This window comes from Balaenoptera ricei, chromosome 6, assembly GCF_028023285.1.
Source record: "Balaenoptera ricei isolate mBalRic1 chromosome 6, mBalRic1.hap2, whole genome shotgun sequence".
NCBI lineage: Eukaryota > Metazoa > Chordata > Mammalia > Artiodactyla > Balaenopteridae > Balaenoptera > Balaenoptera ricei.
In genome coordinates, this window is record NC_082644.1 from 116,569,932 (window position 1) to 116,581,996 (window position 12,065).

Here is a 12,065-nt window from a genome sequence, read left to right on the forward strand (position 1 = left end):
AAAGGGCGGGGGGTGGGGGGGCGGGGCCGAAATGTTATACAAGGACCTTTAAGGCCAAGGGAAATCAGTTTAATTTTATACTATATCATTTGGTTGTCTCAGCTCATCTCCCAGGCATTTACACAATTCACAGTGACCATCTTGTGACTTGCAGACAGCCTGGTGAGGGCTCAGCACAGGGCGGAGGTTGGCTTTCAGTCTCGGTGGCTTTGTCCATCACATGAACCCTCACAAAGCGAGACATTTTGGAAAGACAGCCCCTGGTCATGCATGATTGCTTTTTAGAAGGCATGGTCCCCAAAACCCCAGGTTTGGCACAAACAGAGCTGCCACCGGAGCAGAGCCCTGCACCTTGGTGGGCGACCTGGGCCCAGAGCTGCGGAAGCCGCAGGCATCAGCGCAGCTTTCTCCCTGCCTGCCCAAAAGCACTTACTTTCTGACAGACTGGAGTGAAGAGGCGCGTGTAAAGGGTCTCGGCTGGACTGCACCCCACGGGCCCCTCCCGCCTGCTCCGGCCTCAGCCGCATCTCCACGCAGGACAGGCCGGCTTCCTGCAGCCCGCAGGAGGGCCCGGTCTCGGAGCTACCCTGCTTCTCTAAATGCCCGGCGCTTCCCTCAGATTAAGAGGGTACAAACGTGTCCCCAATCTAAACCCTGTCCCTTGTTCCACTGTGGGGTGAGACTTGGGGGTGCTGCCAGAGGGAAGCGGGGCAGTCTCCCTGGAAGACAGAAGCCTTTCCCCGCTGGAGTGCTTGCAGCTGCCACCTTCCACCTGGCTTTCTCTGTCCTCAGCAAGGATCCAGTCTCGCCTCCAACATGCACCTTCTGACAGACGGGACTGAAGGTTCTCCCCTAAGGCCGCCACAGGTACTTAAATCCACCAACAGGTTGAGCTGCCCAGACCCTGTTCCCTGCAGTCGGAGCTGTCAGATGTCGTCTTCGACGGTGCCACTGTGCTCACTGAGAAGGTACCACTTGAGCCTGTCGGGCAGAGGTAGGGCCTTGACCTTCGCGTCCACAGGCCACGGCTGAAGGTAGAGCCGGATGTAAACGCGACACAGGTGCTTGAGGGGTGGGGGGTAGCTCTCCAGCTGCCTCAAGGAGAAGTGAAGGGCCTGGATCTTGTCTGCCAGGCTGCCCACGGGATGGATATCGAAGTTTTCAGGCAGCTGGAGTTTGTGGGAATTAGTCACCATGAGATCCAGGACGGTCTCAGCTTTGCGCAGCAGGTCCACGTGACTCTCGTCCTCCGCGCAGCCTGGGTGGGAGCAGAGCCTCTCGAAAATGATGTGGAAGCCGGACCAGCAGGACGCGCCGTGGAGGGAACAGTTATAGGCGGCCCCGGACTCCAGCAGGAAGCGCAGGAGAGGGAAGTGCAGCTTAAAGCTCTTGAGGCAGATGTGCGTGAGGGACTCGTGGGCCGGGCACTCGCTGGGGTCGGCGCCGTGAGCCAGCAGCAGCTGCGTTACTTGGAAACAGAAGCGGTTGATCAACTGGGCCTCCTCTTTGTCACCTCCCACCGTCTCGCCCAGCAGAAAGATGATGCAGGTGAACACGGTGTCCCCGTCTTTGGTGGTAGCCTTGACATCCGCCCCTAGAAGAACCAGGAGGGAGAAGAGAAGGTGGGAGGAGGCCTTAAACCCTGGCAAAGCAATGCTTCATGTTCCAGGGGACAGCGTGGAAGGACAAGGCTCACCTCCTTCCAGCAAGAGCCGGATGTTCTCAGTGTTGTGGATCTGCACCCCGTCACTGCTGGCCAAAGCATGGAGCAGAGCCGTCTTTCCTGGGGAGGGAGAGTGAGTGAGGGGGAGTGGGAGGCCGGGAAGCCGAGGTCAGGCCAACCCCAGAGGTGGAAGGGAAATACAGACTCTCGGGACCAGAAAACGAACTTCAAAAATGACTGACCTCTCAGCTAGGGCTGAGGGTGACAGGTTTCTTTTTTTCGAATTTTATTTTATTTTATTTTATTTATTATTATTTATTTATTTATCCATCTATTTATGGCTGTGTTGGGTCTTCGCTTCCGTGCGAGGGCCCTCTCTAGTTGTGGCAAGCGGGGGCCACTCATTGTGGTGCGCCGGCCTCTCACTATCGCGGCCTCTCTTGTTGCGGAGCACAGGCTCCAGACGCGCAGGCTCAGCAACTGTGGCTCACGGGCCCAGTTGCTCCGCGGCATGTGGGATCCTCCCAGACCAGGGCTCGAACCCATGTCCCCGCATTGGCAGGCAGACTCTCAACCACTGCGCCACCAGGGAAGCCCTTATTTTTTATTTTTTGAATGTATTTATTTTTTATATAGCAGGTTCCCACTAGCTATCTGTTTTACACATGGTAGTGTATACACGTCAATCCCAATCTCCCAATTCATCCCACCACCAGCCCCCCTGCCACTTTCCCCCCTTGGTGTCCATACGTTTGTTCTCTACGTCTGTGTCTCTATTTCTGCCCTGAGGATGACAGGTTTCTGGCCATTCTCTTTCCACTCACACAGAAATGGGAACAGAAGGGCCAGGGAAAGTAGGACTTTTCTAGACCCTGAGATGCTACCTGAGACCCAGGCTGGGTCTCTCCCGACAGGGAGCCCCGTGCCTCAGAAGCTGAGCGCACAGGTACCCCATTTCCTCCTACAGATACGCTCACGGGGCCGATGGTGCACTGGCTCTCAAGCTTCGGCGAGTCAGCAAAATGCACCAGTGTGCGCCCGGCTGTGCTGTGCCGTCAGACGGGCTGCCTCCAGCCTGCCTGCCAAGCCATCGCCCCAGGTTACCCTGGGTAACCTCACAAGGCAATTCGGCCCAGGCCAACCCTGCTTCTCTACGGGAGGCACCCACCATGCTTGTCGGCCGCGTTGACATCTGCTCCAAGGTCCAGGAGGCGCTGCAGGCAGGGCACGCGCTCCGGCTCCTCGCTGGCCAGGTCCAAGGGGCTGCTCTCGTGGATCTGAGTCAAGAAAGCACAGCTGCGTTGGCCCGGGGGCCTGTGAGCTGCTCAGGGCCCCGACCACATCCCCCCTTCAGAGCAGGCCGGACCTGGCTCTTACCCGGTCCCTGCGGTTAATGTCGGCCCCGTGGCGCACCAGCAGCTCCACCATGTCAGGCTGGTTTCGCAGGACGGCGATGTGCAGCGCCGTGTAGTAGGTGACCGGGTCTGAGGGCACAGACACAGCTTACGTCAGTCCTGCTTGTCGGCACATTCTCGCAGGGTCCCAGGACCAGCCTGGCAGCCCAGCCCCAGTGCTCCGACCTAAGGGCTCCCAGCACCACGAGGGGTCAGGACACAGCTGTCTTTGTCGGACAGTACATGGAGTCAGGCCTAGGTTTGGGTCCTGGGGGTGTTCTAATTAATGGACATGGTACTTAATCTGGGTTTTAGTTCCTTCTGTAAAATGGGACCTAAACAGGGCTGTTGGAGGAATACCCAGAATGACAGCTCCTTAAGCCTTGCAATAAAAGCCAAATTCTCAAAGCTGGGTCTCCCAGTGGCTGACTTCAGAATGCCTCCCCCACCTCTCTCAGCTCCTTGACCCTCCAGAAGCCCAGAAGCCTCTGAGCCTGTCCTCAAATGGGGAGGGGAGACACGCCTGGCCACATCCCGTGTCAGCACAAAACCCCCCAGTTGGACACAAGTCAGCCCTGCATGTCTCCTGGCCGACTCTGCCTGCCCTCCCAGGGTGAAAGCGAAGGGGGAAGGAAAATGGCTCCATCCCCATCCCCCAGCACACAAGCTAGAAGCCAACACCGTCCTGCTGTCATTTCTGCCCAGTGTGTCTTATCTGTTTTCCCCTCTCCCTGTGGCAGGAATAAGAATGCAAGGTGGCTCAGTGAGCGGCAGAAAATTACATTCCCTGAGCTCTGGGCGCAGCGCCAGCAGCCACATTCTCACATTCATGGAAGCAGGGATTTAGCTGGGAGCTGGGGGAAAGTTTGCTAAAGCAATCACATGGTAGAAGCAGTGACAAACTCGCTCTTGATCAGAGGCGGTTCAGGGCCATTTGAAAGCCCGCAGGGGGATGGGAGGCCATCCAATGTGAGTTTCCTTAGTCATCACCCATGAAATAAATGAGAGAAGTATCTCCCAAGAGAACAGTGAAAGCAGAGCCTGAAGGCTTGGCCGCCCACCCAAAGCAGGGCCACACTTAAGCCACCTACCCACCCCGGCCCCTCTGGGCTCCAACTGACCTTCGAAGTTGAGGTTGGCCCCATTCCGCAGGAGAACGTCAGCTGCACGCGTCAGCCCCAGCTCGGCCATCTTCAGCAGGGCGTTGCTCACGCCTTCCTGGTAAAATGGAGAGTGGGCTTTTCTCTCCAGCAGCTCAGTGAGAACAAGGATCCGGCTCTCCTCGCTGGCGACATAACTGGGCCTGGGGCAGGAGAGAGGCAGACCAGTTGAGGGTGGGAACAGCAGTGGGACCAGCTGGCTGGGTACCCTGTGGGCGGGTGGCCTTTGGTCTCCTGCTGTCACACACAGGCAGGGCCCTGGCTCCGTGGGGCTGAAAGTCTCTTCAGAAAAGGTCGGTGGTAGACAGAGGGCCAAGCTGGATCTGCTCACCGGAGCAGACTTCTCGGGTTTGCTGAGAAAGGACTGGGGCTGTCTTCAGCCTCCCTCCAAGCAGCCCAGAGGATCTAGCCCCTGGCTTGGGTACAAAGCCTCATACACCTGGGCTGTTGGCACTGAAGGGAACTCTTGTGGTCAAGATCAAGAACCAGACATTGACACACCCCCACCGCAGACAGTGACTGTCCCTGAGCTGCAGACGATGCCAGACCAGCCCAGGCAACCCCACAGCCAGGGAAGTCAGCAGACCTCCTCCCTCGCTCACACCCAGAGACGTTTGGTGTTCCGAAGGCTGAGCGCACACAAAGTCCCAACCCACCTACCTCCCTCGCCAATTCCAACTGATCCCCAAAACGCACACCTGATGCCCCTTTCATCTGCTCTTTTCTCCGTTCCACCTAATACACTATTTACTTAAGTTTACTTATGACTGTCGGTCTCTCTCCTCTGGAGCACAAGCATCATGAAGGCTGGGGGCTTAGCTCACTGACGTATCCCTGAACGATGCACTTTCTAACACCGTTCCCACCGGTTCACGGATAGACCCGCGCCTGTCCATACCAAATGCAAACTCGGCCTTGGAAAGCGCATTTCGCACTGCTCGCAGATTCCACCCTGCTCCTCTGCAACTCCAGGTGGAGGGCACAGGACAGGCAGGGCGCAGGGTGGGGCCCCGAGGCGGAGGCCCTACCGACACCCCACCCTCCGGCCCTGCCTGCGCTAGCTGGGAGCCCTCACCACCGCCGTCTCAGTCTTATCTGTCAGTTGGGGACACCGCCCGCCCCGCCCCGCCATGTTTGTAGTGACAATGAAAGGGATGCAGCTCCGGGTCGGAGGCGGGAAGGGAGCGAGTCACCCGTCCAGGGGCTCCTGCCGCTCGGGGTCCTGGATCCCCAAGGAGCCCAGAATCGCATCCACCAGCGGCTGGTACTCGAAGATAATCCTCCGGAAGCCGTGCAGGAACGGCATTGCGGCGGCCACACCTTCCGCCGAGGCCGATACGCCGACTGGGCACGTTCCGGGGGCCGCGGTCTCAGCCAGGCTTGGCCACTGCTGGTCCAGTCCCCTCACCGGCCCGCTGCACCGCCCAACCAGTTGCTCCGCGCCGGAAGTAGCTCTGGCACTTCCGGCCCGCTCCGGCCCGGGAAAGAGAGCAGGGGACGACAGCGCCCTCTGCGGGCTGGGAGGACCGCGGCGCGACTGGGCGCGCCAGCTGGGGGTGTCTGGGGGGCGGCCCTGGGGGACTGGAGGGCGCGGACCTGCAGCCCAGCCGGATCCCAGCCCTTGGAGGGCCCGTCCCTTGCCTGCCCGTCCCGGCTCCGCCCTGCGATCCCGCCCGCGGCCGCTGGGCGCCGTCCGAGCTCCGCCCATTGAGCGAGCACACCAGCCTGACCCCTGCCTAACTCCCTCCCGCGGTGGAGGTGACTCGAACCCCTGGCGCCCGCGAGCCGCCCTGGACTCGGGTCGGACCACGGCTGGGCCTGGCTCTCGCCTCGCCCCACGCTGACTGGACCACACCCAACCCGACGGGCGATGGGGATGATTCCTGAGTCTCTGTCCCCTGGAGCTCCTGGCCCCGCAGGCTGCCGGCTCCTTCCACTTTCTGCCTTGATGGACTCAACGAATTTTAATTTCTTCATCTGTATAATGGGGATAATCAAACGCACGCAAGAACCTGGATCAAGAGCTCTGGCACTGTCGGTGGAAGTGGAGTCTAGCAGGAAGGAGCCCAAGCCTGGGGCCACTTGTCTGGGGTGTAGGCATCCGGCCCTGGGCCTCGCATTTGAACCTCCACAACCTCGAGGCCCACAGTGGAGCCCTGATGTCTTCGTGATTCTGGAATGTCCGTTTTGAAGAGGTGCGCCAGTCCCAGCCGTGCCCGTGGCAGCCTTGGTCTCCCATCTACCCCCAATTCCACCACATGGGCATGGGAGCTCTCCTGCCTGGCACCTGTCAAAGGCAAGCGTTGTTGAGCGGAGTAGAAAACGTTTAGAGAGGAATTTAAAGACAACCCCGTGTGTCTATGATTAAATGTAAAAAGATAGATAGAATAAGGCTCCCCTGCCAGGAGCAAAAACAGTCTTAGCAAGAAAACCCAGTCCAAGGTATTCCAGGTCCAGCTATGGGGACCCAGCAGTGTGGAGTACACAGCAGGGGCTGGATAATTGCTCACTGTTATTATTGTTCGGTTTACAAGGTTGTTGTGCGTATCAAGTGATGAGCTATTAAAATCCCCATCAGGCCTCAGAAGGCCTCATTTTGCCTGCCCCTCCGTTGCCTAAAGGAGCAAGAAAGAGGGGTGGGGTTTAAGCCCTGTTAGGGCAGGCCAGCTTAGGATTGCCAGAAGGGGCTCCAGACCATAGGGTCCCTGGTTCCCAGCACACATCTGCCTTGGTTCTCACTCCAAGAAGAAGTATCTTCTCCTTAAGTGAAATTGGTACATTTTTTTGCTCACACAGCAATGGAGATTTCCAGCTTGTCTGGTAAAATCAGAAGATCGGGAACCTGGGCCCAAATTCCTTTCGGGCAACAAGGCGCATCTGGATGGGGGTTTGCTCTGAAGTGCCTCAGTCTCCCCAGGTGTTACCCTGGGGATTTGGGAATGTCTGCCCCTGCCTGAAGGATCCACACCCCACCCCTCAATTGATCCCCAGGCCCTGAATGGTGCAGCAGCCCCCAGGTTTCACAGCCCTATTTGATCCCGGGTCACTTGCTCCATGGCGCAGGTGAGAGCCCTGAGGGGCCTGGAGAAGGCTAGAGCACGTGGAGGTAACTGGAGGAGGCCCACCTAGAATGGGGTCCAGGGCAGAACTGGGAGTGGTGGGCACAGCCTGGTCTGAGGCCAGCTTCTGCCCTGGCTTCATAAGGCCGTGGTAACAAAGCACCACAAACTGGGTGGCTTCAAACAACAGAAATGTATTCTCTCCCAGTTCTGGGGGCCAGCAATCTGACGTCAAAGTGTAGGCAGTGCCATGCTCCCTCTGAAGACACTAGGGAAGCTTCTGGCAGCCCCGGGCATGGCTTGGCTTGTGGCAGCATCACCCCAATCTCTGCCTACCTTTGTCTTCACATGCATTTCTTCCCTGTGTCTGTCTCTCTGTCCGAATCTCCCTGTCCTTTCTAAATGGCACCAGACACTGGATTTATGGCCCACCCTAATCCAATATGAATTCATTTTAACTTGATTACCTTTACACAAACCTTATTTCCAAATAGGATCACTGTCATAGTTTCCACAGGGTTAGGACTTGAAAATATCTCTTTGGAGGACACAATTAAAGCTGCTCCAATGGATGACCCCAGGCATGGCCCTTCTGGTCTCTGGGCCTCAGTTTCCCCACCTGTAACCTGAAGGCCCTTCAGCTCTGACAGTGTTGGAGCCAATGAAGAGGTCCTTGATGTCATCAATGGGCTCTACCACCAAGAAAACTATAATTGTCTTGTGATTAGGATAGTGACAATCATGAGTTAACTTCTTTTTTTTTTTTTTTTTTGGCTGCGTTGGGTCTTCGTTGCTGTGCGCGGGCTTTCTCTAGTTGCAGTGAGTGGGGTCTACTCTTCGTTGCGGTGCACGGGCTTCTCATTGTGGTGGCTTCTCTTGTTGCGGAGCACGGGCTATAGGCGCGTGGGCTTCAGTAGTTGCAGCACATGGGCTCAGTAGTTGTGGCACGCAGGCTCAGTAGTTGTGGTGCATGGGCTTAGTTGCTCCAAAGCATGTGGGATCTTCCCAGACCAGGGATCAAACCTGTGTCCCCTGCATTGGCAGGCGGATTCTTAACCACTGCGCCACGAGGGAAGTCCCAATCACGAGTTAACTTTTATTTACTGAGCCCTTTTGATGTGCCAGGCACTGTGCTAAACACTTGACATACTAATCTTAATACACGCCCCCTAAGTAGGTGATGGTATTACACCCGTTTTCAACAAGGAAACTGAGGCTCAGAGAGGCTTGGGTGCTTGCCCGATGTTGCACAGCTAGGTTAGGACTTTAACCCAAGTTTGGGGGGGGGCTCTTCCATATACCTGGCCTCAGGTGCCCTGCAGTTCCTCTGGTTCTGGGCCTGAGAGGGTCTGGACATGCTGGAGGGAGGGGCTGAGCCCTGCTCTGTCACAGTCCTCGGGCACCACACCACGGAGCAGGCCCTGTTGCCTGCCCGTCTCCCAGGCTCCTATCTTTAGAAAGCTCCGTGACCCATGACCTCCTTCCTATCAGCAAGGGCAACCCGTTTCCTCCATCTGCCTCCTATTAAGGCTCTGTCGCTCAGAGCCTCTCATTTCAGCTCTGAACCTTCTCTTTTTTCCCTGCCACTTCCTCTCACTGCCCTGTCAGCCCAGCCGCTTCCTGATGCCCAACTCCAGGGTTCTTAGTCGGCTGGGGGGCCTGGGGCCAAGCACCCAGTGCTCAGACCCTGGCAGCTTCTGTCCCTGCCTCCTTCTCCTGGGGGAGTTTGGGAGTCACTCTGACTATCCAATGCACAGAGGGGGATAACCTTCATATATAAAGAACTGTTAAAAATCAACAAGAAGAAGGCAAAAACACTAAGAGAAAAATGGGCAAAGGACGTAGGCAAGTCAGAAAGGATGAAAAACTGCTGTCAACAAACATAAGGAGAGAAGTTTGGCCTCTCTAGCCCAACACCAACAGTGATAATAGCTGACATATAAGATTTATCATGTGCTTGACTCTGCCCTATAGCAGCTCAGCAAAGCAAGTTACAGAACAGTAGGTACTCTCTGATCCCATTTAGGAAAAAGTGGTGTGTGTGTGTGTGTGTGTGTGTGTATGCATTTGCTTGTGGGCAGGAGTAATTCTTGACGACCCTGTGCTGAGATATGAGTGGTGGTTGTCTCTGGGTGCTGGGATCTGGAGAACTTTGATCTTCTTTGTGCTTCTGTGTGTCTTCTACCTTCTTACCAATGAATGTGTCTTACCTGAGACTAAATCAGCCAGAGGCAGGGGGCCAGGCCCTGCACAGTTTTACACCTGGGGTTGAAGGTAAGGCCGTGAACAACAGGGCAAGGTCTGTCCACAAAACCTTTTCTCCTCCCAACTCCACCTAGTGACATCCTTCCCAGCACACAGGCCTTCCTGAATCCCCCGCCCCTGGGCACCCCCCCCCCCCACTGCCCTCCCCAGTCCTTGGGTACCGCAGGGCCCAGCCTGGTCGTATGAATGATACATTGATGACAGCAGCAGCCTTTGGTGGAGTGAGTCCTGTGCCTTGTGAATCAGATTAGAAGCTCAGCACGGATGTCTCATCAACTCTTCATAAAGCTCCAGGAAGGAAGTGACAGCAGGATTCCCGTGTCATAGTCTGGGAGACCGAGGCTCAGAGAGAGAACTGACCAGCTCCAGGGCAGCTGGCTAGCGAGGGGCCTCTGGGACTCGATCCCGAGCCTAGCCCTTAATGGCTCCCTGGACCCCGGCTCAGGACACCTGCCCCCTGCCCAGCCACGGTCCCCTGCACTCTGTCCTACTCCCCTCCCTCACACACTCCTGCACACCGGTTCACACACTCACACAGATTCTCACACACAGGCGCCCTCACACACCCACATGTGCTTATGACACCGCATTCACACTCACAAGACATTCTCACACGCAGACACTCACTTGCTCAGACACACAATCATGCACACTCATTCACACACACACACACACACACACACACACACACACGCTCAGGGCAGGGGCTGCAGGAGGGGTGGTATCACGGCCCCAGCCCAGCACCCCACCTTCCTGGTGCCCCCCGTCCAGGAGGGGCAGTCGGCAGCAAGGTCTGTCCCTTATAACGCACTGGAGAGAGAAATTGGGTAAAAGGCCCCCCTTTTATTTCTCTCTCTTTCTTTTTGATTTGGCAGAGTTTCCATAAAGCGAGATATTTGGAAAACGCAGCAATCTGCCACAAGGAATATGCTTCCCCCTCTCCTTGGTGGAGCCTCCAGCTTCAGGCCTGGCAGCAGGGAGCAGCCCGCGGGCTGGGCGGACTCCTCCAGTGCCGTCATGGGGCCGCCGCCCTGGGCTTCCTTCTGCCTGCGCCCCTCCTCCTCGGGCCCAGCTTCCCTCCCTCTCCTTTCCCCTCCCCCACACCTGACCCCACCCTGACCCCTGACCCTCAAGACCCCAGGAGGCCTGGCCTGCTTGGCCCTGTTTGGCCACCGTCCCCATGCAGAAGGGCCTGGCCCTCTGTGGGCTCAGGGAGGAGCTGAGGGACCAGGGGACTGGGAGCCGGAGTGGGTGGTAGGGCCTCAGCTGGGCCAGGGAAAGACTTTCCTGTCCCCTCCCTCATTCCATTTGCTCTCCAGCACCCAGGAGCATTCTGGAGACCCCGACACCCAGGGACATCTCTGCTCCCAGTGGCCTGCCCTGCTCCTCCCCTGCCACCTGCGCCCTCCAGGAAATCCGGCCCTGCTGGCCAGAGTCCCCTGCTCCAAGGGTGGCCTCCTCCCTGACTTATCCCCCCACCCCATTCCACACCCAGACACTGCCAGGTGGTCCCGATGCTTGGCCAGGTGTGGGGCCTGTGAGAGCCAGTTATGGGCTGGGTCAGGCCCTGGTGAAGCCCCAGGTGGGCAGCCCAGAGCCTCAGAGGGGAAGATGAGGGATCCTCCCTTTCTCTGCCATCCTTGTGTGCCCACATCAGAGGCCCCACCTGACCCCCAGCCTCTTCCAGATGAGGTGGGTCCTTAGGGATTCACCCAGGAGAACAGGGTGAGAAGGTGCTTACAGCCTGTCTTAGTCAGCTCGGGCTGCCATACAAAGTACTGTAGGTTAGGTGGCTTCAACAACAGATATTTATTTCTCACAGTTCTGGAGGCTGGGAGATTCAAGATCAAGATGCCAGCAAGGTAGGTTTCGTCCCAAAACCTCTTCTCTGGGCTTACAGGTGGCCGCCATCTCCCCATGCACTCACATGACCGCATCCTGGTCTTATAAGGGCACTAATCCCATCACGGGTGCTCCACCCTCATGACCTCATCTAACCTAACTCCTTCCAGTGGGCCCACCTCCTAATACCATCACATTGGCGGCTAGGGCTTCGACATATGAATTTGCAGGTTGGGGAACGCAAACATTCAATTCACACAGAGGCCCTCAGGCCCCTCGCCTCAAGACAGGAGGGAGTCTGGGGCCTGGGCTTTGGCCTGGCCCTCTCTCAGCCTCACTGCCTCACTGGCACAAGAAGATGGTGGTTGCAAGGCTCACCTAGATTCCTTCCCACTCCAGAGGTCAGGGAGGGGTCCTACTGAGAGTGACCCTTAGCTTCACGTGGGGGAACCATCCCAGGTCTCTCCCTGGCACAGCCTCTCCACCTAAATGCTGATCAGCCTGCCTCTGCCTTTCCCATCCCTGGCAAGCAGGTATGTGTGATCTTGGCCCCGGTCTTGCCCTCTCTGAGCTTTGGTCTATCTCACTGCCAGATGGGTTCGGAAGGGTGCCCAGGAGGTCCGAGCCTTCCCCATCTCTGGCTGGTCTGTGAGCCCAGAGTACTGATCCCAGACTCCCCATC

General features: G+C 57.3%; 1 protein-coding gene across 1 annotated transcript; it reads right to left on the reverse strand.

Moving 5' to 3' along the window:
• Positions 1 to 47: 47 nt before the first annotated feature.
• On the reverse strand, positions 48 to 5,649 carry ASB6 (ankyrin repeat and SOCS box containing 6). Its single transcript, XM_059925802.1, has 6 exons — positions 5,411 to 5,649; positions 4,179 to 4,360; positions 3,041 to 3,147; positions 2,832 to 2,940; positions 1,697 to 1,783; positions 48 to 1,594 (listed from the first exon to the last, which is right to left on the reverse strand). The coding sequence occupies exons 1-6, from the start codon at positions 5,521 to 5,523 to the stop codon at positions 927 to 929; spliced, it is 1,266 nt and encodes a 421-aa protein (XP_059781785.1). The 5' UTR covers positions 5,524 to 5,649; the 3' UTR covers positions 48 to 926.
• Between the last annotated feature and the right edge of the window lie 6,416 nt (positions 5,650 to 12,065).